The sequence below is a fragment of the Botrytis byssoidea genome (assembly GCF_014898295.1).
Source record: "Botrytis byssoidea strain MUCL 94 chromosome Unknown BBYS_012, whole genome shotgun sequence".
Lineage (NCBI taxonomy): Eukaryota > Fungi > Ascomycota > Leotiomycetes > Helotiales > Sclerotiniaceae > Botrytis > Botrytis byssoidea.
In genome coordinates, this window is record NW_024065853.1 from 673705 (window position 1) to 699438 (window position 25734).

The 25734-nt window shown below is 42.4% G+C and overlaps 8 protein-coding genes across 8 annotated transcripts; 2 read left to right on the forward strand and 6 right to left on the reverse strand.

Moving 5' to 3' along the window:
* Positions 1 to 2282: 2282 nt before the first annotated feature.
* EAE97_006617 (uncharacterized protein) lies at positions 2283 to 4154 on the reverse strand (the record flags this gene model as incomplete). Its single annotated transcript, XM_038877130.1, has 1 exon — positions 2283 to 4154. One exon carries the CDS (start codon positions 4152 to 4154, stop codon positions 2283 to 2285), a length of 1872 nt encoding a protein of 623 aa, XP_038732062.1.
* Positions 4155 to 5250: 1096 nt separating this feature from the next.
* On the reverse strand, positions 5251 to 6123 carry EAE97_006618 (uncharacterized protein; the record flags this gene model as incomplete). Its single annotated transcript, XM_038877131.1, has 1 exon — positions 5251 to 6123. One exon carries the CDS (start codon positions 6121 to 6123, stop codon positions 5251 to 5253), a length of 873 nt encoding a protein of 290 aa, XP_038732063.1.
* A 927-nt stretch (positions 6124 to 7050) lies between these two features.
* EAE97_006619 (uncharacterized protein) lies at positions 7051 to 7491 on the forward strand (the record flags this gene model as incomplete). Its single annotated transcript, XM_038877132.1, has 1 exon — positions 7051 to 7491. One exon carries the CDS (start codon positions 7051 to 7053, stop codon positions 7489 to 7491), a length of 441 nt encoding a protein of 146 aa, XP_038732064.1.
* Positions 7492 to 8051: 560 nt separating this feature from the next.
* EAE97_006620 (uncharacterized protein) lies at positions 8052 to 8507 on the reverse strand (the record flags this gene model as incomplete). Its single annotated transcript, XM_038877133.1, has 1 exon — positions 8052 to 8507. One exon carries the CDS (start codon positions 8505 to 8507, stop codon positions 8052 to 8054), a length of 456 nt encoding a protein of 151 aa, XP_038732065.1.
* A 1666-nt stretch (positions 8508 to 10173) lies between these two features.
* On the reverse strand, positions 10174 to 12856 carry EAE97_006621 (uncharacterized protein; the record flags this gene model as incomplete). Its single annotated transcript, XM_038877134.1, has 5 exons — positions 10174 to 10686; positions 10779 to 10807; positions 10864 to 11664; positions 11718 to 12678; positions 12740 to 12856. The coding sequence occupies 5 exons, from the start codon at positions 12854 to 12856 to the stop codon at positions 10174 to 10176; spliced, it is 2421 nt and encodes an 806-aa protein (XP_038732066.1).
* Positions 12857 to 14699: 1843 nt separating this feature from the next.
* On the forward strand, positions 14700 to 16322 carry EAE97_006622 (uncharacterized protein; the record flags this gene model as incomplete). The annotated part of the gene is made up of 6 exons (XM_038877135.1): positions 14700 to 14990; positions 15107 to 15557; positions 15626 to 15665; positions 15718 to 15880; positions 15938 to 16142; positions 16213 to 16322. 6 exons carry the CDS (start codon positions 14700 to 14702, stop codon positions 16320 to 16322), a joined length of 1260 nt encoding a protein of 419 aa, XP_038732067.1.
* Positions 16323 to 17379: 1057 nt separating this feature from the next.
* EAE97_006623 (uncharacterized protein) lies at positions 17380 to 18069 on the reverse strand (the record flags this gene model as incomplete). The annotated part of the gene is made up of 1 exon (XM_038877136.1): positions 17380 to 18069. The coding sequence occupies one exon, from the start codon at positions 18067 to 18069 to the stop codon at positions 17380 to 17382; it is 690 nt and encodes a 229-aa protein (XP_038732068.1).
* A 2545-nt stretch (positions 18070 to 20614) lies between these two features.
* On the reverse strand, positions 20615 to 22278 carry EAE97_006624 (uncharacterized protein; the record flags this gene model as incomplete). The annotated part of the gene is made up of 3 exons (XM_038877137.1): positions 20615 to 21553; positions 21613 to 21684; positions 21739 to 22278. The coding sequence occupies 3 exons, from the start codon at positions 22276 to 22278 to the stop codon at positions 20615 to 20617; spliced, it is 1551 nt and encodes a 516-aa protein (XP_038732069.1).
* Positions 22279 to 25734: the final 3456 nt, after the last annotated feature.

Consider the following 25734-nt stretch of genomic DNA (forward strand, 5'->3'; position numbering starts at 1 on the left):
ACTACCAATTTGTGAATTAAAACAAGAAGAGGCGAAAGAGAGGTGAGTCAATAGTGCCCAGAGCATCAGATCAACTGGAAAATTACCCGAGAAGTGAAATATCCCCTAACTAGCTTCCTCTGCATTATACCATTAATCAGGATAGCGATGAAATCAAAGACATACAGTGTAATCATTGAGCTCCACTTCTCTCATTCTTAAACAATTCTTCTTGTCACATCTTGTGATGAGAAATCGAAGATATAAGGGAAAAGACGAAAGAGAAAGATGGTAACGATTTTGATAGGGGATAATCCTTGAATTTCCCACACCACATGCTAGACCCATCATTAGTCCTAACTGTTGGTCTATCGATTAGACAACTAGATAAGCTCACTTGTATCTGAAATCAAAAACTCTCTCCATCAATCATCTATAATTCCCACACAAACAAACAGCTTCTCTCAACAGTCCAATTCCTTTCCTATGAGCTCAAAGATGTATACACCAGGTCCTCCAACTAAACCGTTCAAGTGGATTGAGGGACTTCTACTACGTTGGGAGATTGTATCTGGTCGTGGGGTTGTTATTAGAATATGGCGTTGATCCACGAATGGAGGGCATGGGGGGAACTAGAGGATCGCCATTGGAAGATGTGAAGACGATAGTGAAGACCAATTGTCCAAAACTTGGAGAGAGGGATATGGGGTTTTTAAAGCCGCATCAATAGTGATGAATGAGACAGCGGGAGAGTTAGAAAGTGAGGTTCTGGATTTCAATACGTTACATAAGACTAATTTTGCTCTATAGGGAAAGAGGCAAAGAAAGTGTGAGTTACGCTGGGCTCAAATTCGTGTTGCCCGGAAGCTAAAGAATGTATTTTTTGCAGGGCGTCGTAGAAGACCTCGTGTCAAGTTAATCGAGGAGAAGCCGTCTCCTCACGTCGAATTGAATCTTCCAAAGAGGCGGCAGCGAAGATGAATCGTGAGTACTGACAATCCACATATTTGTTCACATCTAAAGATGCATCTGCATTTGAAAATCGGCGCGGAATACTCGCCTACATGCCACTGGATAACATTCTTCGAAAGCTTATATATCATCTAGTGAGGAACTCACTGTTTCAATAAGTATGAGGGCTAATAAAGTCTCCCCAGTACCTACTCAAGAGAGTGATCTAACCGAAAATTTCTCTAGAAAAAAGCGACATCTACAATCTACAAGGCCATTCAAAATTTACCCCATGACTAGCAAGGCCCCAGCCATATTTTCCAACATCTAATTTTCGGCTCTATATATACACCTTTGTTCTTTCGTTTTGTGCATGAAAAAAACGCAATTATATAATCTATCTACATAACAAATAAGAACAAACGGTAGCAAACCCTAGCAAACCCTAGCAAACCCTAGCAAACCCTAGCAAACCCAGACAAACCTAAAAATTCAGCTAACCTTACAAGATCCCTCTTTCTGTCCTCTCGTGTGATGTTCTCTTCCTATATTGTTTGTCTATGTACCCTCTAATCTAGACTCAAGAATTTGATATGAAAAAATATATTCTGCTTGGATAGTCGCGCGGGTTAGACACATAGGTATCTAGTAGATACTGGTTACATCATATGTGTGTAGTGCAAACTTGAGTGAGTGGTTTATACTGATTCAGCTGTCTTGTTAAACGCTAGCAAATATGCCTACAAACATCCATATAAACATCTATACAAAAATCCCCCAAACATCCAGAAAAACACCCTCAACCCTCAACCCACTATTCAACAAAGCCTCATTCATCCCATCCCATCTCCATCTCCATCCCCTCACACCTTACCCAGCTCTCTTACCCAACTCCCATAATCCTACACATCGCACTATATCAAAAATCTAATGAGAAATCCTTACTCAACTCAAGACTTGTGACTTTTGCATTGAGTAATGATTCGAGTATTCGAAGTTTGCCTGCAGAGTAGATAGAAACGGATTGTGAAAGATTAACTAGAGATGATTGCCTGCGGATTATACAGATGCATGGTACTCTTCGGTGGCACGAAAATGACTACATCATCAGCGCTTTGCACTGACGAGAAGACGATTCGGTAGAAGGCACATCTGGAAACAGACACAGACTATTCAAAATCAAACTATCGTACTATACTGAGATTAATTCAGATATCAAACACGCTATATAACTCCCTCCCCATAAATGCTTATTCCATTCCATGCACCCCAGACCATCCATCCGTACCCATATACCCTGTGCGTTACCAAAAGCGTATCATATCATATCATCCCCATTCCCATTATCTTATTTACAAAACCTTCACCCTCGTCCACTCACTAACCGATCCCCCCAGATTCAATCCCATCTTCGCCCACCATCTTCTAACCTCCAATTCCTCTCCTTCATTTCCTACACTATCTTCAAGCGCTTCCTCTATATCACATGTTTTATATTCGACTCTTCCTCCTGGTCTTCCATCCGAACCATGACTCAAATTTGCCCACCATTCCAGAACTTCTACGTGGCCATTCTTCGTAGGACCTACTAAAACCTGATTATCAAATGCTAATTTCTCGCCCTTGAGTTCACGCCATGTATCTAAACATGCGACATGTCCATGAGCCGATGCAACTTTAGCTACGGATTCCGAATGCGCGATAGGGATACCAGAATTATCCCACCATCGAAGAACAAGAGCTTTGTTGTTTTGCGCTGCGGCTAAGAGAGCTTTACCAGGTTTAAGTTGTAAAACTGGAAGAACATCAGAGGTGTTGGTTGTAGCTTCTGCATGTCGAGTTCGTCTTTCGGCTTCATTATGGGGAAGACTTGCTTGTTTCCACCATTCAAGGACTAGCATGTGACCCTTAGAAGATGCCTGTTCCAGTGCCAATTCTGTGTATTTCAAAGCGAGTCCAGATTTTCTCCACCAATCAAGAACATGGACATATCCAGATTTCGAGGCTCCATCAATTGCTTCCGCAGTATAATCCTTGGACAAGAAGGAAGGAGATGTGCGCCACCACTCTAGAATTTCGGTACGTCCATAAACAGCAGATGCTTTTGTGGGTAACAATTTCTGACCAAAAGTTGCCCAAAACACGTCCTTTAGTTTTGTTTCCAGATATGAGAGAACTTCCGTAAGGCAGAATTTGATGATGAGTTTAACGCATAGTGGAGAGAGCTCTCGCATGTTTTCGGGGGCTCTATTTAGTTTGTCGATTATTTTGTAGACGGGAGATGTAAGAATAATCCATTCGAGTGATCGCATGTAAGCTTGTAATTCATCTTTTGTATCGTCAGACTTTCGCTGCCATTCAATTGGCCTCGGTATTTTGGCGTATACGTTGAGCGCTCTCGAAACCTCCCAATCTCCTACGTATTCGAAAATGAGGGACCAGATTTCTGGTGGAAGGAGCGCATCCGTTTTCATATTATATCTTGCGAGACTTGCGGCACCAGATGCTGCGATATCCACATCATGTCCAATTGTCAAAAGTTCTGCTTGATTTTTGATAACGTCGACAAGTTCGCTGAATCCATCCCACCCGACGAAACATTTACCTGGCCCCTTCGCATCATAGTGCCACAGTATTGGTTGCATCACTCGGACCCATTGCCACTTTCTCCGTACTTTATTCAATTGTTTCTTCGTGATCGGGTTCTCCCACATAGATGTTGTCATTCCTGGTACAAGTAATATCTTTTTGGAAACGTCCCACCCACGGAGAATTTCGAGCAATAGACAATCAGTTATGCCGTGCAACATTTTCGCAAACGTGTCGGCATCGATAGGTGCTAGTACTAGTATATCTGCCCAGTCACACAATTCAAAGGCCTCTTGTCGAAAATACTCGATTTGATCTCGTTCTATGCCCTTTCTTGCCTCATCTGTCTCCCTCGTCAAGAACCTCTTATTTTGGTATGCCAGTGTCTCTTGGGATAATCGATATGATGGCCACGTTTCTTCGTCAATAATCGCTCGAGTTTCGATTTTAGGATTCTTGGATAACCTCACGATGAGGGCGAGAGCTTGTGCGACATCTTTACTTCCATTTGCGGCCACCAGGACTTTCAACTTTTGAGATTCGGTTATTCTCATATCTGCAATTGATGAAGATGAAGAGATCTTGGGGAGTCCTGTAATAAATTCCCTCCTGAGCGCAAATGCGTGGCCTGCCATTTTGAGTCACAAACACCTCGCTGGCGTTTCAATGCACAGCCGTGAAAAGGAAAGGAAAGAAGCGGTGGGTGTTGATGTAGATGTGGATGGTGATGGTGATGTACTGACTGACGTCGAATAGATTAATTTGGGTTGTTGAAGTCTAATCGGTGAGGAAAAACTGGAGACGAAGTAAGTGTAGGGAGTATTATGTATATCGTATGCAGGATATTTTCCGGTTGATAACAAGTCGAATGATTCAGTCAGTCGGTAAGTTGTGTAATGGTATGAATGTTGATAGAAAATGAAGTCGATGTATCGTATCACTATGACCGTATCGTCTCGTATTGCACCAATCCGATATTCTTTGATGGAACATTATTATTCATTTATTATTCATTCAACCCTCGAAATGATGTGTGGGCTGTCTGAAACTCCTGTAGCCCCTGTAGCCCCTGTAGCCCCTGTATTCTCTCCCTGTAAGAGACGTCACTTTAGTGAATTGTGAACCACGCCAGGCCACTAAACTTTCAACCTTCGGAGCATGTGTCCCTACCGAGAACCTGAGTAAATGCTGAATTCTCATTGGATAATTTCAATCACGTCATTGATGATGTAATCGATTCTGACCGATGTCAGTCTGTTCACGTGATACTACTATGACTAATACATAACCACGGACAAACGTCCAATGGCTATCGTAAGTAATACTGCTTACCTTCTCATTATCAGTATGGTATTTCAAACTTGTATTTCAGAATTGATTACCTACCTATGTAGGAACATTACAGAAATCCACGAGGCTATTGTATACCACATAACCAAACATCAATCCGAGGAAGGGTTTTGTTAACAGATTTCATTGCATATTTCATGGTCTTAACGCAATCAAGATACTCGCAGAAAAAGCTGCTTTATAATCAATCATCTTCTCGTTTATATAGATTCTTAACAACGCAATCAGAAGAGAGGGGGGGGGAAGCGCTACAGTTATACACAATTCTCAAAGCTGACTGCCAGGGTTGCTCATAATAAGGCTCTCAGTCTAGGAAGTGTCAGTCCACCCCTTCCTAGCTGCCGATAATACGGAGGTGGAAGGAGACTGCGTGAGCACTTCTTACAGCCCCGCAAACATTGGTAGACCGAAGGCAGCATTACAACCCCATTTTAAAACTGTGGGGTTAAATATATGCGGGTATAGCTCTTCCATCTTTGCTTGGAGCTCGTCAGAACTCTTACAAGTTGGGAGAAGCTTTTCGAATTGCTGAATGTATAGCTTTGTTGCAGCCAAGTGGAATACCCCGTCTACCTCCCCACTCATCCGGTGCCCCCCTATCACAATTTCAGGGCCTAAAGCTTCAACCTTCTCGATGGCCGAGATCCATTCATTACGTAGCTCTGTCGTGTTTGCCTCACCTAACATCTGGTGAACATCTCCATACACAACATCTCCACAAGCGGCGAGTTTGAGGCTCGGGACCCAGAGAATGGTTGAATCCCTTGTATCAGAATGGCCCACTTCAATTGCGTGACACTCATGGCCTTCGATATCGAATCTCCCGGTAGCAGGAAGCGCCTCTGAAAATACAAAATCGGTATCGATCTGCCCATTGGGGTACATAGCTCCCCAACCGTTTTCAAAGATACCTGGGCGGACATTGTACTTCATATGCTCCAAAGTGGCTGCCGTGGATAGTATGCGTATGTGCGGATATTTCTTTTTCAAAGTCGAGAGGCCAAGCCAGTGGTCCGGATGGCCATGGGTGATATAGACAGTTGTCAGGCGCTTTCCTGGGACTGTCTTCTCGAGCCACTCAATGAACTTTTCTGTCTGAGGGATAGTGATTGGAGTGTCCACAAGAAGCGCCTCCTTTTCGCCATGGATTAAAGTGAGAGATGTTGGCGACCAGATTCCTCCTTGCCTTCCGCCCGTGTTCGGCAATTCCCACGGAATTGGCGGGACGACGTAGACATTGGCACGGAGAGGCATGGCTGTTTTGAATGGTGGGATAGATGAGCCGGATTTTCTGGGTTTGCAACAGTTGAAAGTTGGTCCGGTATAGCGAACAGAACTGTTTGAGTGATCTTACCGGAGCTTTAAAGACTAGAAGTAGCTTTATAGAAAAAGTCGTCAACGTTAAGCCAAATGCACGCAGTCTAGATGCGTTTGTCTCCTTCAATTATCTAACAGCAAACTATCGAGAACTTTTGAATTTGGGTTGATGGCTTAATAAATATGGGACAGGTAAAGTAGGAAGCGGACAACGCATAAGCCGTCGGCAGTTACTTCAGTGATCTCCCATGGAATCTTACAGTCCTGTACAAGAGTTGGAATCATTCCCTGAGAGACATTACCGATTCCGGAGGGTTTCTAAGCCTCGGCTGGACTATCTTCATCAGGTGTGATTACTGATCAGAACTCAAACAATACGCATACACGAGGTATCCACGATAATTGTTGATTCATAAATCATGCTACTCGGTGTAATAGGCACATTGTCCTTCGATATGAATCTATGAATAAATTATCTTGCTAGAATAAAATCAGTCTATCCTCTAGTGCGGCGATGTCTCACTAGAACAATGAATAGTAATCATAAAACGATGAATAGTAATCACAGAAAGGCTCCGATCTGCCGCTTAATCCTTCAATATTTACCCCGCATTCATCAGTTTAACTCGGTATCCTTTCCGGGACGGCAGTTGGATATTCCCATTCAGTTAAGACGAATCTAATAATAAGACTGGTAAAGGCAGTCATTTTGATATCATCTGACTGAGGTTATCAGCGCATATAAATTAAAGGAGATGGGCGAGAGCTTGTAGCAAAAGTTTTCTCAACACGCATCTCAATACTCTCGTTCTCGAAAGCATCACGTCCACAATCACTCAAATATATTTTTCAAAGAAACGAACAATGCCTTTTTGGAATATCTACCACCCAAAAGGTGTATTTGACGATGAAAAGTCCAAAAAGTCATTATCACAGGACATCACCAAACTCTACACTAATATCGGTCTACCCGCTTTCTACGTCGTTATCGTTTTCACAGAGTTCCCCGGTGAAAACATGTATGTTGGCGGGGAGCAGACGACCACACCTTTCATTCGGATGGTAGTGGACCATATCGCGGTTCACATGGACGACCCAAATCAGTATGCGAATTGGACTTCGAAAGTTGATAACGCGCTTAAACCTCACCTTGGGGATAAAGGATACAACTGGGAATATCACTTTTACGAGACGGAGCGTCGGCTCTGGAAGGTTAATGGGATGTATGCACCGCCGTTTGGTAGCCAGGAGGAGAAGAAGTGGGTTGCTGAGAATAAGCCGCTGCACTGGGAGGAAACGGAATGAAGGAACCGTCCGAGGCCGAGATTGGGGTCTATGTAGTGGAAGGAGGTTTGTTGTTGTGATTACAGTCACCCGAGTACTAAGGGGCTTAGGCTCAGAAAGAAGACACCTATATTCGGGGAGCTTACCTGTTGTACCTAGATAATATATCTTAGTACGACAGTTCAGAATACTCAGAAAAGTGACTTTGATTACAATTTCAAAATACTTCAACCGCTGACTCAATCACTCAATCTTGAAGTACTTATCCTCTTATAATCCTATAAACTCATGCAAATAAATAGAGATAACAACAAACAAAATACCTTGTTATATTATATAGACATAGACTAACCGAAATACACATTTCCTAATCTCCACTTAAGGACTTTACAACGATGAAACCAAATCAATCGCATAGAATACAATATACACTAAAGAACTTTTTAATTTCAATCTTATCTTTCTCTAACTCGATTTACTCAACTGTCCCCAACGTGAGTACTTTGCTAGAAGGAAGAGTTGAATGAGTGGTTTGATTAAAAGACTCTATCAAATAGAGAATCATCTAAACCTCATAATTTTCATAAAAGCGACACTTGGCCATCGGATAGATCGCCATCAAAAATAAACTTGAGATTTTGAATGCAGCTCTGCACGTCAAAATTACGTCCATTGAACAAAATTTCACCATCCAAGTAATTCACACGACTCAGTTCATATTTTCTGCTTTCAATTTCGTACCTGTTACGCTCACCATGGCGAATACCATCCAATTCAGGAGGTTTGGTAACACCTTTAGGAGTCACAATTAGTCTTCCCAGGCATAAGAAAAGACCAACGTGTTTTGAAACATCTTTGAGCTGATTCATCGCCAACGAATCATCATATATCAAGTTGTTTTCTGAACATCTGTTCCCATAATCTTTGTTCAGTACATGTGTTAATATGCTATCTGCGACACTAGTGTTATCAGTCCATTGACGTAGAGTGGATCGTAAATTGATCAAAGGCTTAGCATAGTTCATGGATGCAGACATCTTTAGATTTAATAACAATTTTCTCTTCCGCCCGCGTCGATGATAAGATGATATCCAAAGTTGCGATATTATAAGCCAAAAACTCTGGGCTATAGACGGAACTTGTTACTTAAGAAGAGAGCTCCGAGTTGAGATGAACTTACACATTGGTTTCGCAACTGGCACCGTCTTCAGATAGTATCAGATTGGTCAAAGTAGCATCGAACTTTCTTGATCCTAACCGCAATTTCTGTCTCACTTTCTAAAGGATCAACTGTATTATCTTGTTCCATGATGGATTTGTCACTTCGAAATTATTTGATGAGATAGACCAGTATTTCCGGTCGTGTGCTGTGGCATTGTTGCACGTTTGCCTGCTTGCCATGACGATTTGTCAATATCATGACGGGACAACGGAAATCGAATTGCTTCTCTATTAGCGATCAATATCCCTGGATTCGGTGCGTCAGGTACATCATCATGGCAGGAAGCCTATGAAGCACCCTCAATATAATCCAACTTGCTTCCGATATGCGTCCTGATGTCATCTGGTCCACGCACAAAATCTTCATCGTTTCTTTCTGAATTTTTGTCTTCGAAATCACCACCGTAGAGACAAGAATTGAGGTTCCTCACATCCCCATCAAGTCCCGATTCATGCTGTGAACTAAAGTCGGGGCAGAGGCTCAAGTGTGGCATGTCTATTTAATCGTCGCAGTTCCAATTCCAGGTATCCAAGCGGTGAAAGCTCCAATTATCAATTGGCAGGATGATTCTCGAGAAATTGGCGTGGTTGATATGTAACTCAACTCATAGATGAAGAAGCACACGATAGATCTTACATACATAGTCACCAAATATAAATGAAATTAGTAAAAAATCGTACCCCGCAAATTTACCACTTTTGTGATAGTCTTTACCAGGCCGCAATGATGAAACTTTATCAACAACCGAAGTTGACGTATATGATACACCATTCAACAAAAAGCCAAGTTCGGCCAATGCACGCTACCGATGATGCTGATGGGATTCCGGCAACAAGAGTTGTTCCGGAGAACACGATTGACTAGCTGCCTCTCTTCGTGAGTATCATGTGGAATGAGCTACCTTTGGAAGGCTGGCTAGAGTGCGTGGGAAGGGTGTTAGGAGATTTGGATCAGTAGTGAGGTACTTCAGTCTTCACACTAATAATTTCTACACCACCCGTGATACTCACAAGGATTGTATCTGAGTGACATGGAAATCATAACAAGATCGGTCCATCGCCGGCTCAAATATGTGGAAAGTATTGGGAACTCGAGCTCCAGGTCCATATTTGACTAAAGCGAAGAGTATGGAAAGACACAGACGTAGAGTTAGAGTAAATGTATGATAGCTTGATCGACGTTGGAAGCGGACCAAACCATATCACGTTACTAGACTCTCCAGGGAATTAGTCTCGGGCTAGTGGAGATGAAATACATCCGTGCGCAAAATGATCGGTGTCGTGTGGCATAAACAAATATCTACACAGACAAGGAGGACCACAAACTATAATTTGTTGAACCATATCAAGTACGAATATCAAACAGCCCGTCATTATTACTGTGTTGGTATCTTTGAAATTTTATGTTCCAGTTGAATAAGCAATTGCGATCTGATAGTCATTATTGAGGCTTCATGCTAACCTTATACCGGTAGGACATTCCTACAATTCCTCAATACCCCGAATCAATCGATGTCTTTCATCAAAGCGAACACGCCCCTTCCATTTCAAATTGATTCCATTCAACCCATTCAGAATGACTTCCCCAGGATTCAGCAACTTAATCTTCCATTGTGTAAAGGGAGTAGGCTCGGCATGATCTTTAGTCTCGAATATAGGCTCATCACGTGTCGCGCCTCTCGTGCCATTTGAATAAAGATCATATGAGCACCTTCTTACCTGGGGGATACTGGAGAAATGGAATACTTGGTTATTGTAGATATCTGAATAGATACCCGATGTTGTAATTTGCAGTCTCACAACAACAATACCACCTTGCATTGCTTCGGGTCTAGGAAGAATCCCATTTAGAGTAGGGTCCATACCGTTCAATCGGTAATGAGACCCCTCAACAAATTGACTCGCAAGATGTTTCTCGGTAAGAAGAGTAAAACTAGCAGTGTTATCATTACTTTTGATGCCATTGATCATCGATTGACCTTGGTTGGAAGGGAGCTATGACATCAGGTCAGTTATTTAATCTTTCTTGTTGTAAGTACGCTGCAAAAACGAGCAGGATATCAATTTGGCAAACAGGATTATCCTACCGTGTTCGATAGAATGTCATAATTAAAAGCTAACATAAAATTAGTAAATTTTCACGAAAGGACAGAAACACAATCAAGTACTTACGTTGGTGATCACTAGCCCATCTTGAGTCGGCGCGTTCCAACTCCATGATGACAGTAGAGAGATCTTGTTGGTACTCAACCAAAGGCTTTTGTCCATCGAGATTGATTGAACTATCGGAAAGCGCCCAATAACGATATGCCCAAGTCATATTTCGAAGTGAGAGGACGACATTGGTTCGCAAAGCCATAGCCCGGTCATAGAACATTGATTTGGCTTCAAGATAAACAGCTTCTTGACCAACAAACCCAGCCTTTAATGCTTGAAGATCTGCGATATTTTGAGAACACCGAATGACTTCCATCTGCGTCTGAACATATTCATACCCAGATTTCACTGCTTCTGCTTGTGCTTGAGCCAATTGTTTCCCATTGATAGCGTGCTTTCGTAGGCCTAGTTGGTACGCACTTGCACCTGCAACACCCTGTGAAACCGCGAATAACATTTGATCATCGGCTTCTAGAAGCCATCTGTCCCATGCAGCCATGGTTACGATAGCGGCAGCATCAGCATCCCCTCGACTTGTGCCGGAGATATCCCCCGTGGTAGGAATATTGATGTTTGGATTATTTTCAAACTGTATCAGTGTTCTCACTATAGTATCGACCGAAGGATACAAAGTACCAAGGGCCTCGATGCAGTCTAGAAGAGTTTGTAATGTGCCAGAGGACAAAATTTTGTTCACCTGGCCAGCGATCCTCTCTGCTGCGACAACAGCTCCAATTGCCTGTCTTCCAGCTATCGCGCCTTGGGCAACTCCGCCAGGACTACCAAGACAGAGCTGGCCAACTGCAATTGCAAATGCTAAAAGCTTCTTAGCTATCATCAAAGGATCATTTTGTTGTGAAGTAACTCACTGACGGTTGCTTGCAGAATCTCGAACACAGCTCTCAATTTTTGCTCGAAAGCCCAGTTACTCAAACCCAATTGGAAAGCTATTCGTAGAGATTCCAAAGCAAAAACGTCGTTATCAAATTGTTGAAAACAGCTAGTAGCTGTTCTTACAGAAGATTCGTATTTTTCGAGTGCTAAGTTGCGCATGCTGATTCGCATGTTATACTCATTGATAGCTTGCGATAACATGATATTCCATGCTTGCATGTGAACATCCAAGGACTGTGCCTTATCCTGAAAGCGTTCGAATTGTTGTTCAAATGCTGCCGCAGCGTTTAATGCGGCTTGGGTCGTCTCTTTATATCGACTGAGAACCAACACTGGAGCATAGCTCATATTTTTTCCAGCCATTGCTTGGCCAGCCAGTTGCTGACCAAGTGCTCTTGCTTGCGTATTGATAAGGGCATAGGCTTGTTGCCTCGTACTGATCTTTGCAACATGAGAGCATATTGAAATCGCTATGGAACTATTTCGCCAGAATTGAATAAGACCAATTTGAAGCTGCGTGTTCAAACTTGCTTGAAGCTCTTTGCTGGTAGTAGAAGGATAGTATCTCTGGTATTCGACTTGTAGACCATTTGGACTAAAGACTACAATTACTCCAGCATTGACCTTTCCGGTTCCTATCTGATCGAGGGCAATACGCCTGGTATTATCACCTGTGGCTACTGTGATTGGCTGATTGATTACTGATGTGTAGATTGAGACTACACATGTTGTCGTAAGACCTCTTGGAACTGTGAGGGTCACTGGACTGTTTGAGGTGAGAACCCGGGAGACAATAAGTATTGTTCCGTTGTCGTTGGGCGCAACAATGGTGGTTTGGTCTAGGGCAAGAACATCGGCATAGGTGTTTACTCGGCTCATAGAGTGTGGAAGAACCGCGGAAGCATTAAGGAAAATCCCACGAAATGTTGCGATGCTCTGAATGGCAGAGATCAAAGTTAACAACTGTACATCGAACTCAATGACCAAGGTCACCTACCGACGTCTGGTTAACATCTTGAGCTGCTTGTAGTGGAATACTGGCCACGGCTTTCTCACTCGCATAAGCCTGCCACCCAGATGGTGAGTTGGGTTGTGGAATGATGATATTCTTCATGATGCTTCGTTTCAATGATCCAGATTGTTAAAGTAATGGTTTATTTGCCCGAAATTGTTTTGATGTGATTTTTTCATTTTTTCATCATTGATAATCACTTAGCTTTACTTGAACTATGTGAGGAGAATTGATCCAAAACACTGCTGGATCATAAAATCACGTTATATGCAAAGTAGCAAGCGGGAGGAGTTAATGGGGAATCATAGAGCAGATTGGGAGGTCAAAAAAGCCTGAATTGATCGATTTATGCATTATGAGTAGCACTACAAGCTCAGCTGCCGAGTAGTTAAATTTACGGGTGCTTGTGCTGGTGGCTACCTGGAGAAAATTTGATTGAGGTAACGGAAACACTGACGTGCAAGTGGACAATAACCAACGTCGTTTCCATGACAAACAAGGTCGCGATGAGTGGGCCACCCCCTCATCTATGAGTCTATTTTCAAGCCGTATTGATGCAAATAGCTTGATCCATCAGTTCTATTATTCAACGACTGCACAATATACATCATTTCATTTGTTTGACTGGGGGTCAAGATATCATTGTGCGGCAAAAAAATTCCCGCCGCTTCCGTCACACGATAATAACAATAAACTAAAATGAGGGGTTCCCACCTTCCAGTGCAATTGTCGAAAGCAGATACGAGAAGCTATTAGGTCTCAACGAGTTAATCTGCTGTCTAAATACACTGTTGTTCTACTTGTGAACTCAGAACTTGGATGACATGCTCGAGAGTATCGATTGGATCCAAATGAAGAATACTTCCCCCGCACAAATGATAGCCAGTGAGAAATTTTGCGGCTGCTGCGCTTAATTACCGAGTGGCTTGCGGCAGAGATGCGGGGAAGTTTTATTTGCAACTTCCGCCTCTGTTATGTGTGAGCTGTGATTTTCAGTACACCCTCGGATTAAATGAAGAGCAACACATCCGCAATCGATTGTGGGCTGATTTCTAAGGCTTCGCAACGCAGGAAGTGCCACGAAAGCGCAACGAATTGCCCAACAACGTATATAATCGGCGTACATTATATTTCACTAATCTTCTGCTACTGGCACATAGTGGGGGAAGTAACACTCGCAAGCCATTACACCTCATCGTCATAAATTGTGTTGCATTTCATCCCATCAATGCTCACCTCGATGTTACCCCGCAAGCCAAACTTTCCCATCTCGACCTTCACATGTCTGTACCTCAAAATTTGAACGTCGCCAAGAAGCTGACAACGTTTTCTGGATACGCAAATTTTTTGCTAGCTATCGCCAAGTGATATGCTCCAGCTGGCATGTTAAAAGAGAAAATTTTAATCAATAACCCTGCGATTTTTCTTTATGTGTGAGCTGTGTCACTCATTTTCTTCACTGAACATACCCCAAATATCCACTTATAGCTACGTGCGTCAAGTGATAGTGAATATATGGCCAAGACTTCAATCACTGGAATTTTTGAGATGTTGATTTTTGAATTCATATCACACGTTAGGCGGCGTCACAACTTCCCAGCTATTCTTGAATTTCTCATGCAATTATCACCCCATGCCGGGAACTATGAGCAGCCGCTGTTTCACCGCTTGTAATGCAAGAGAACATAAACATGTTTCCATAACGTGGGAGTTTCAAAACCATGGAGATTCATAGCCAACCACAATATTTGAGAATTGAGTCTTGATGAACGATTGTGCGACAACCAGTGTAGATTGGTACGTAAATCTTGTTGGAGGATGTCTAAAAGAGGGAAGGATTCATAGTTTTTATCTTCGACATAAAATTCATTGATATCATCATATTTTCCAAAAAATAATCGATACTTTCACCTTCTTCCAGTATTTTTTAAACTCATCAGTAAAGATGTCGTTCGATCCTTCAAGACCAATTGATGACGAGAAGGTCTGGTTCCCCAAGGGGATGTTCGTCGATAATCGTGCAAATTCCAAGTTTGGCTTTGATGCCGGTGATGATGAGAGAGCTTTCATCTTCAACTCTTCTGATATGAAAGCACTGAACCGCTTTCTGGGGACGGGCAGATTGCTTCCTACCACCCGCAATGATTATCTACGATCCTTGGGTATTTTGACGACCGATCCCCTCAGTACTGATCTAGCAAACGAAGTTGACAGTCTTGTGTCGACTTATACTAAGGTGCGTATCTTAATTGGGCCAGGATTTCTCCCAAGACACTGCCATTCAAATTGTGCACTTGAGGAGAAATTTATACAGTAGGAAGTTGACTAATGAGTACCTTGCCTTCGATATAGATCAAATCAGACAGTGTTTACTTTAGAGAGCATACATGGCGCAGCATCGTCGATATGGCAGCGCAAATCAGAATTTACGCCACAATGTCAGGTGGAACCGAGGAAACTTCCTACACAGTTCTTATGCTAAAGTGGATTGGTGACTTCCATAACGAAAATAACAAGCCCAATCCTGATCAAGCAAAATTGAAGGAACTAAAAGAAGGAATACAATGGGTAGTCAACGAAGAACTTAGGGTGATCAAACAATTACAGGCTGGCGCAGAGCAAGCACTAGCCGGATTGGAAGGTTTCCACGGCCAATGCGAACAACATGAATCTAGAATAAGAGTCAATGCTACTTCCCTTGAAGCGCAACTGGTCAAAGAGGGTAATGATATTGCGAGTATGCAAAAGAAGATCGATGCGGCTCAAGCCGAGTTGGAAGAATACCAGGCCAGGATTGACGGAAGTAAGAAACTTTGAGCTTTTCATTCTCTGTTGTGGATGCCTTGCTGACTCTATCCCGCTACGTCACAGAAAATAAAGTGTTAACTGATGCTCCCAAATATATGTGGGTGTAAGTCAATCACATCAAATTCTTTTCCTTCGACTCAACTAACCATGTACAGTTGGCCAATTGGAACATTCATCGGAGTAGGACTCGTTCAAGCAGCCAAGAATGAAATCAAGGGTATGACAGAAGCCATGGAACAAATACAAGCTGTGATGGATGAGTATGAAGCTAAGCAGAAAACTGCTTCTCGCTTGGAACTCAACATCAGGTTTGTCAACGTAAGTGATCAAACCATCGGTGTGATTACACACATTTTTAATCTGAATGCCCTCTAGAGCCAAGTAAACAATCTCACTGGCGAAATCAGACCAGCAATGCGCACACTCGAATTACTTCAGGGGGCATGGAAATCCATGGTTACGGATCTCGAGACGATCAAACAGTTGATCGATAATGATACTGAGAATATTCCTCCTATGATACTTGCGAGACCACAAATGCAGAAAATTGTTAATGAATGGAATGAATTGAGAGATTTTGGTATGTTAAGTTTTTTTTTTGAGGACTTTCGCTATGTTTGTATCTCAAGTGCTGACGTGAAATTCTGCAGCGAGCAATTATATCCAAAACTCCTACCTTAGCGAGTCTCCGGAAAATGTCAGTGTGCAGCAGTATATTCATCAGCTGGAGACGAGGGTCTTTGTCGCGTCGAGATGTTAGGAGTGAAATACGAACATGTATTTTGCTCGGGGTGTGGGATGAAGAGATGGAAATGAAGATGGAGATGAGGATTGATGAGATCAGAATGTTGTCATGGGATTTTCTTTTGAATTTGGGCCATTTGGATGTCGTGTTCTCTTATGTCTTGATCAGTTGATAGTTTCGAATTGAATTAAATTTAAATATCATTGGTGCATTCCCTGTGAAAAAGAAATGGTTCGTATGTGACAGGTCTACCTCCGCTGGCTGATCTTTCATATCCTATCAACATGGAATATGGTTATCGTATAACAAGAATTCGTGTGAGCAACGTGATCAACCTCCATGGTCTAGATATCTCGATACATGTTTTAGAGTAATTCATAGAAATAGATATGATGACCTCGAAACTAGCAATTCATCCGATGACCTAGCACCGGAACATATATTCTTGACTGAATAGGTAGGTACAGCTATCCAAACTTTCAAAGACAATCTGAAACGACGTATTATGACATCGAGTTAAGTGCATTTTGCTTGGCTTCATGCTTTATAACTACCTTTCTTTCATCCTTGACGAGCAATGTTGTGATAAACTTCATTTACTCTCCCAGCACACCCATTGGTAGGTGATCAGAGGAAGGTAGGGAATATAGTATGGAGTAACAATTTCACCACGTATTAGATGAGGATAGTCCTCTGACAGTGTGAACGGTATAGTATCTTGATTTAGCTACCTACCTAATCTAATGTTGTGCCAAGGTTTGCTGGCGGTTTATCAGAGCTATGTCTTCAAATTTTCCCATGAACAGCACTCCCGTCTATCCCTTACGAAAGGAATAACGCGACACTGAATCTTCCATCGTATTGTATCCGTGGAAGAAGTGCAGCTTCGGGGATGGGTATTTCTCACGTGTCGACTGCCCGATACCACGTGACTTTGTTCCTCCTTGCCGCATCTATTGTGAATATCGGCATACATCAGGACCAGCCGTTTTTATATCCTAGCCACGAGTATTTTTGTATCCGGCTCAGAACTTTTTTCTATTGTTTGTTTTTTCAATCACTCATCAATCTTTCAAACACTACTCCCCTGCGCGACCAATCTCCACATTCCAAAACTTCCACCCCAGCCTGCCGCTTTCTTATCCTGTCCCATGGAAGAAGGGAATTCCTTCAAATTTAATCTTTCCACCACACTATACCCCAAATCCAAAAACTTGCACAATCTCAACCATTTCTCGCCTCTATAGTTCTCTTGCTCATCGAGGACAATTTCTAATAACCTTCCTTCCTTCTTGAGCGAGCTGGTGAAGGAATCTAAACTCTCGGGCTGAGCAATTTTGACGTCCTCGACTGCATGGACGTTTGAGGTATATTGCGATAATTTACTCCACGTAGCCAAATGATTGAGCCAGCTATTGGCGCAGGGTCTTCTCTCCACATCACTTTCTCCGCCTCCGTATTTCTGCGATGATGAGACAGGGACGATAAATTTTGTGTTTGGGTATTGGATCATGAGCTCGTTTGACGCGCCGTCCATAGAAATTTCGGTAAATGTACGTGTGCTGAGTTGTGGTAACGAACTGTTTAATGTTTCGGCGGAAATATGTGTATATCCTAGAGTCTGGAGGGCATTTCCCATTGCTGAGGTACTGGATACATGATCGCTGAGGATGAATATGCTGGGATGCTGGGGTGCTTCAATTTGTGTGGAAGTAGCCGCCAGAATTGGGAGAAGGCCAGTGATAAAGGGTGAGAAAAACATTTTGATTCTAATATCGATTTGAAGTCTTGATAAAGGGAGCTGCTTGAATAAGATATTCAGACGAAGTTTCTTGAGAATTAGAGAAATTTTTCTATTTTGTATATCTTCGAGTCGTAGATCTCACGTGTGTGGTGCCTCGTTATCTGAAACGGATCGATCAATGCAATTGTCAATTGATAAAAGTATAAAAGGAGCTAAATTTTAGAACAGGATAAAAAGACAATAGCATACATTGGGAGGAGCACCTTAAAGATATACTTCACATTGACCCTACCATGTAAGAGCTCGTTCCAACAATATTGTCAAGGGACCACCATATGGAGAGAAGGTCATTTCCCCTGATTCAGCTAGTTATCATTCGCTGCGTGAGCCCTGTACCGCGTAATGACATCGGGAGTCGCTGCTTTAATTTACTTTGTTTACGCATCGTCTCAGTGTTATTAATAACTCTGTCATCCTCCTACTCGTATATTGAGTCTTTTTGCTTCATTATTTTATGAGGCGGATTTGGTGGAGAGGATCAACATCTTATGTGAATTCGAGAGATTGTGATTTGTGGATGTGATGAGTTACATCTGCGTATTACGCGGATACGGCGACACGGACGGGGAAAGCTTTAGATGTGGATTATTAGTGGAGATAAGCATTTTAAAGGGTTCGATGAATTCTTCCAAAGTTCGAGAATGGAGGTCCCAGTCGGAATACAATCCACATCAGATATTAATTGCCGATATTGGATCAGCAGGCTGTGTCTAGGCTATTTGTGGATCCGGATTAGGATGAAACAGTTACAGTGGCGAGAATGGAAAGGAGGGACCTAGAGCGGTGTAAGCTAAAATCCCCTGAAAGCAAAGCAAAGTTGAAGTACGAGAAGTACGAGAAGTACAAAAGCGTACGAAAAAGTACATACTAGGATGTTATTTATGGGGTCATCTACCAAATTAATTTGGACCCTGAATTCAGGGGAAGAAGATCTAGATGATAAGAAGGACCTCGGTGAGAACGAAAGACGCTTCAAAAGAAAACTTCGTATCAGACTACTTTGACACAATGATCTAATGGACTAAATTTGAAGGGTTGATAGCCACGCGATAGTATTGCACTAGTAACTTGAAGAGTATCTTCATTGTTTCAATGACAGTAAGCTAAACTGGTTACATGGTGGGGGATCATCCGACCTAAAAATCGGACGGATGGAGTCGCCTGAATGAGCGTGAACAACAAATCCTGTCGTTATTAGTCTTAAATAATAGCCCGAGAGAATCCAACGGCGGTTCGTGGATGACCAGATAATTTAGCCTTGAAGTCTGAAGTCTGGAGCCTGGAGTCTGGATTTTGATTTGGGTTAAATCTGAATCCAAGGATTGAAAATTGGCTGGCGAAATATCGACAAGGGCATACTTGATGGATAAACTTTGGACTGCTGGCAAAAGTATAGCAAATTAACTCGCAATCTGTAACAAATAGGCTCTTCAATCTACATATGTGACAACCATCTGGAAACTTGGTCCAGCAGCACTGAAAGATATGTTCAGCTCTGCATTATCTGGTGATGACAGTGAGATAGTACTTGTCAGAGCTTTTGCATGCGTAGAGATCAATGTTCGTCCATTACCACCATTTTTTGTTTGCCCTTCGATTAACTCGTGAAGCTAGGATGTGTCCGTATCAGTTATCGAAGAAAGGGTTGATTACTTTTCGATGGCCAAAAGCTTTTTAGGGTGATAATAGTTGTGCGAAGCCTCACATTGACAGATTCCGAGGCCACATATCCCATCACACGAATATCATCTGCCGTAGGATAATCATTCGAGTGGATCGAAACATTAACAAATACTTCCCTTGCGCTCGAACCGTTCATACCCTTGGGACTTTCTCGTAGCTCTAATCTTCAAGTTTTGTAATGCGATAGTCTATTTGCACAAGCAATGGGTCGGCTGGTCGAGCCGTGCTTGCGGAAATTGAGAAGTATCATCTCACATAATGGACAGATTGTGGACGTTAGCATATCGAACTTTTAACTGATGAAGATGATCAATTGGGCATAAAGGTACGATATAGGTAGGAATGACGAAAGGGATGATATCTCATTACCAAAAGTTACATTGATTGCTGGACTTATCATGAATGTGTTGTGAGTGTAAAAGTTTTGAAATACCGCTTGGGGGATTTAATAATTGGCTCGATTACATAAGCAAGCTTCATTTCATAGCACGTGCACTGGACTTTTGGCAATGCCAGATGCAAAGATTACCGTCAAGACTTCACTTCCACAACATCAATTGTATCATTCACGAAAAATCACTTATCAAGATCAAATTGGAAGATTGGATGTTTTTAATGAAGGTTTTGTGTAAACGATTGACTTTCCTACACCCCCAATGTTTCCTGCTTCTGTTTTCCCGCCTTGACTTGCAACTTCAAAATGTCAACAACTAAATACATGAAAGAAGATGAATGATCAACATTTAGCCGATCCTATGTACAGAATTGTGGAGATCTATCAACTTAGGTTGAGCACCTAATTGTTCCTGAGAGGAACAATCTATTGGCATTGGTAGTAGTAAGGGTTCACTACAGTACAGGTGGTACCAGAAGCACAACCGGTAGCTCCAGTCCATCCAGTACCTCCACATTGGCCAAACTTGGCAACACTGCCTCCAGAGGTTGGAGTTGATGCTGGTGCCGAGATTACGGTTGTAGTGCCTGGAACAGTTGGGACGGTTCCACTTCCACCAGTGTAGGTAGAGTTGATGGGACCCCACTTGATGTTGGAGAAGGTGACGGAAGCACCTGGAGAGTTGGCTTCAACATCAACTGGTTTACCTGAAGTAGCACTGCATGATCCTCTGGAGACACCTGGAGCGCTTGGGGACTTGCTTGCTGGGTAAGGAGCATCGAGCCACAACATGTTGGCGGTATGGTCATCCCAGATGGACATGACAAGTACCATACCCTTTGCCAAAGCTTTGCTCATTGTGGCAAGACCACCCTTAGTAGCGAACTCGTTGGTATCTCCAAAAGCAGTCTTTTGTGCGGCACAGAAAGAGTCGGTGATGGAGTTTCCTCCAGCTCCGGCAATTGTAGATTGCGAGTTTGGAATCACGACGCCATTTTGGACATAGAATCGTCGGATCTCTTTCAAGGTACCTGAAGCTGTTCCATCGTTGGTGATGAATTGGGTTACAACAGTGAAAACTTTGTTGGTGTCCACCTTAAGACCTGGACCATAGAATGAGGTGTTACCCTGGCGGTAAGAGTTGAAGTCACAACCATCAGCATCGCATAGAGAAGAGTATCTTGATCCAATACCACAATCGGTTCCGGAGCAGCGAGTCTGGGTGTCGACAGAACATGGATGAGGAGTGTAAGCGGCAGAGATCTTGTTGGCTTCCCAGATATCCATCTCGGTACAGCATGAACCATATTGTCCTGCACCAGCATTGACATCATTGCTAGATGGGGTCCAGCCTACAGAGTTTGCCTGCGATACCGTTAGGATATGGTGGATTTCGAAGTATACAAAGAGAATCAGAAACTTACCACGCCGTTGATGAATTTGATGTCCTGTGGACATTGAGCATCACAGTAACCTGTACCGTATTTGGCACCAGCCTATTGATAATAGTTAGCATTATTCCTCGAATGGGGCTTTGATTGTTAAAATACCTTGTTGGTTGGGAAACGGGACAATCCTCCATCGGCATCCATTGCAGAAAAGTACAAGGCACCGTTAAGACCACATGGAAGGTTTGAAACGTCAACATCGAATGTGAATTCTTGATTCAAAAGCTTGAGCAACTGGTATTGCGTTGTCGATCCAGCAGCCATCAAATAGGTACGAGAGCCAACGTTGGTGTTTGCACCCTTCGTGACGAAGTTGAGTTTGAGCGAATTACCACTTGTGGTGATTCCATAAACTCCAGAGTAATCCGCACCATCTAAAGCACAGTTTGCAGCGCAAGTTGCTCCATCAGGGCAGAGAGTTTTATCCCAAGTATTGCCTGTGTAGCAGTTGGTGGAACCAGTGGTCGAGTGAAGCCATCTCCAGTTGGCGTCAACGACGATTGACGCACTGGAAGTAGTACAACCACTAGCAGTACATTGACTAACACTGAGAGGAGGGTGTGTCTCTGTGGTAAGCGTACCGACTTGTTGTGCGCGGGCGGCCGCCAGAAGAGAAGTGAAGGCAAGTACTTTCGAAATCATTTTGAAGGTATGTTGATGATTGTGTTTGAAAGATGAGATGTAGAATTACTGACAGCGAGCATAGATCCATTATATAGTCTTCGTCTACGCCAAGGTATTCTCATCACGCCGGATGTACTCCATCTAAGTCCATTCTCATAATCCACTAACCGAGATCTTCAGAGGCAATCGATGAATATGGAAGTACGGGCAGACAGCCGATCAATCGAGGCAGCCGAGTATGGTAGAAAAATAATTTAACGTATAATTTGCTCTACCTGCTCAACTCCTATATTGGGGGCGGGCTCTAACAGCTGCCCAAGCCCGTGCTAATCACGGATATTTGCTGCAGGATCAGCAATCATATTCGGAGCGGAGGAAATGTATCCGCAGGGAAAAAAGTAATGGCGAAGTTACTCAGTACGGAGCAAATGCGCATGGCATGTAGATTGATTAACATTTGAACGTCGCCGCTTTCACAATTGAGATACCTCGGCGTTCATACAATGCTAATTTACTATTAGGATTTATTCCCAGACTCGATTATGGCTGTTATCACGGCGATGATACTAGGATTATTTGAGTTTATCCGTTTCGTTAGACTCAGGAAATTGACGTCTGGTGATAAGCAGGACCTTACAATACAATAGACTGCTTTTTGTAAGATGATCCAATAGTGCTCGTCGTTGTGGAGATTTGCTTGCATATGATCCAGATAATCTGGGGACGCCAATAAGCTTAATTAATTATCCGGGATATACAAGACCACAACCGCCGAAACCAACACCTCAGATTCTGCATCGAGCCTCCCCACATTCTCCCTGACATATTGTGGGGTCCCCGTATAATTATCTGTAGATTATTGGGCGTCAATTCGGATTATGCGGGGAGAAACTAATTCCATCTACCGCTTATGTTCCAAACGAACTGCGGATCTAGAAAGTCGCCAAATAGGCTAAATAGAACATCCGAAGTGCCACAACACACACCCATGTGCCGCCATCTGTCCGATACAGATTTTTACCATGTGGAAATTGCATTTTCAAGATCACCAATTGATGATTGTCCCTGAATCCTTGTTAACCTAATTTCGATACAGTCTTTGAAGTGCATAATGCATCTATCAATGCTAAACAGTGATACTAAAAAAACACTTTCAGAGTGATTGTGCGCTGCCCCGAGTTTTCGAAAGCTGAGAAGCTAATTGTGGATTTCATTTAGCTTTTCATGTAAGCGCCTACCAGCGGACCGGCGAGCCGCCTCGGACGTACCTTAATATACACATCAATCGAGTAAAGTTCGGAGGCGAAATGCTTGGCAAGAAGTCACAGTACATTTTTTCTATCAATCTAGTACAAAGGTACTTTAAAAAGTGGATTATATCACATTTTTACGGAGTAAGTTCCAGTGGAGTAAATAAGGTCAGACTGACACGCTGAGTACCCACCTTACACGCAGTGTCAGTAACTTCTGCTCACAACCAATCATGTTACAATTCAAAGCCACACTGTCAATCTACTCTAGCTCAGGGTAGATTTATCTACCGAGGTAGAATGTGCCCTCGTGACGAGCTAATAACTCCGATTCTCAGACCAGAGACGATGCCAGCAAGATAAGAGAAATGTAACGCATCTGGCTGAATTGTCGAATGCGTGCCAAGAGCTTTCCTATCACAAAAGAGGTTGGATTCTCTTTAGAATTTCTTCATCCCCAGCGCTACGAAACTAGACATGAACAAGGAATAGGACCCTGCCAAGCATATCACCTGCTCTACTACACATAGCTGTCGATTCTTGCCAGCGATCATATCCGGCTCGGGATACCCGCATTCCTATCTTTCATATCGAAGGGTCCATACTGACACTTATGAAATCCTTCTCGATAAGAACCAAGAACTAATCAACAGTCTGGATAGCCACGACTAACTTCTGGTAACTAACGCCACTCGCACTTTTTCGGCAGCAGCAACCGATACGTTGAGCCGATGACTTTGGGCTGCAGATCTCACGAAGCTGCGCGTTGAGCTAGATGTGAATATTATGTCAGGCACCGAATGAGAATCCGGGGTTGACATTCGTGTATTTGGCATGAGCTGGACAATGTTTTTGGCGGCTTGTGTCGGCATCTGCACCCGCATGGAATTAAGTGGTACTTTTCAATACAATCTTTTCCCTTATGGTTTCTTCTTCCTCTTCACTGCTCATGTTCGTTGATCATTCATTTGTGTTCTTTGAACTTCTCCTACTTTATTCTTCACGGGGCGAAAAGAATTACTTTTCATTCATTAAAGGGACTCTTGGAATGGGATGTATCATACAAAATACTTTTCAGACTGCTTATACCATCTTTTGTTCAATTGTCGACAAAGACGTTTGTTTGAAGTCGTTATGGTGTATGTATTTAATCACTTTACAATCGTACATACATCATGAATGCACACGCTCAGGAAAGACGAGCTCTTTTTTTGTTACGATTCTCGATTTATATCGCCTTCGCCTTGGTTGTCGCCGTCTTCTCATCATCGTCGTTTGCGATATATGTGTTGTGGGCAACGTTTTAACCTTAGTAAATGCGTGTGGCTTCGAGCGGTTTTCAAAGATTGATTGCATTTCTAGGCATGTGTCGAATGTTTCCTATTTATCACCCAGTTTTTTCGTTACTGTTATTATTTAATGGAATGTTTGAACACAGGTTAGCTTTTCTATCGTTTTTTACTCATTAATTCATTCCCTCATATCATTATTGTATCCGTCACTGCTCAAGATGAGGTCATCAGTCAAATTTTGACGATGAACTTCTCTCATTGTATATCCGGCGTTTTTTCTTAAAAGAAACTTTCGTATATGTATCACTGCAGTCCATGTCCCTTTAACTGAAGGGAAGATCTGTTGCATGTCATATAACTATCGTTTGATCGCTTCAAGTGAAACAATAATAGATGAAGAATAGATGAAAACACACAAAAACATTACAAGAGCGTGTTCGAATCGATTTGCTTGACTCGTTCAATTTGACTATTAGCTGAATACATGGACTTTCTCCACACAATTATCGACAGTTTATTTTTGTTACTATTGAATAACATCTAAACATTGTTTGATATTTTGGACCAAATCTTATTCAAAAATTATCCTTTCATTTCTATAAAATATTAATGTAAAGACTCTTACTGTTTTATTAACAAATGATGTTTCAACACACAATTGGAGAAACTATTTTAAAGAATCATCATGTCCTGTAAAAAATGTCGATGATGTCCCATTCAAACAGTACAAGTATTTAGGACGGCAATATGGTGGTGTCGCACCGATAAAGTATTGGTGTAACATAAGTGTGATTGAGAAAGCATTCTTACTTTCTCAGCTTATGAAACTAAACAATACGATTCGTTGATTTTCCATTTAGAATTATGGACTACTTGCATAGGGTCCTTACAACTAGCTCTACTCTTTCGGCCGTTTAACAGCTCTAGTCTTT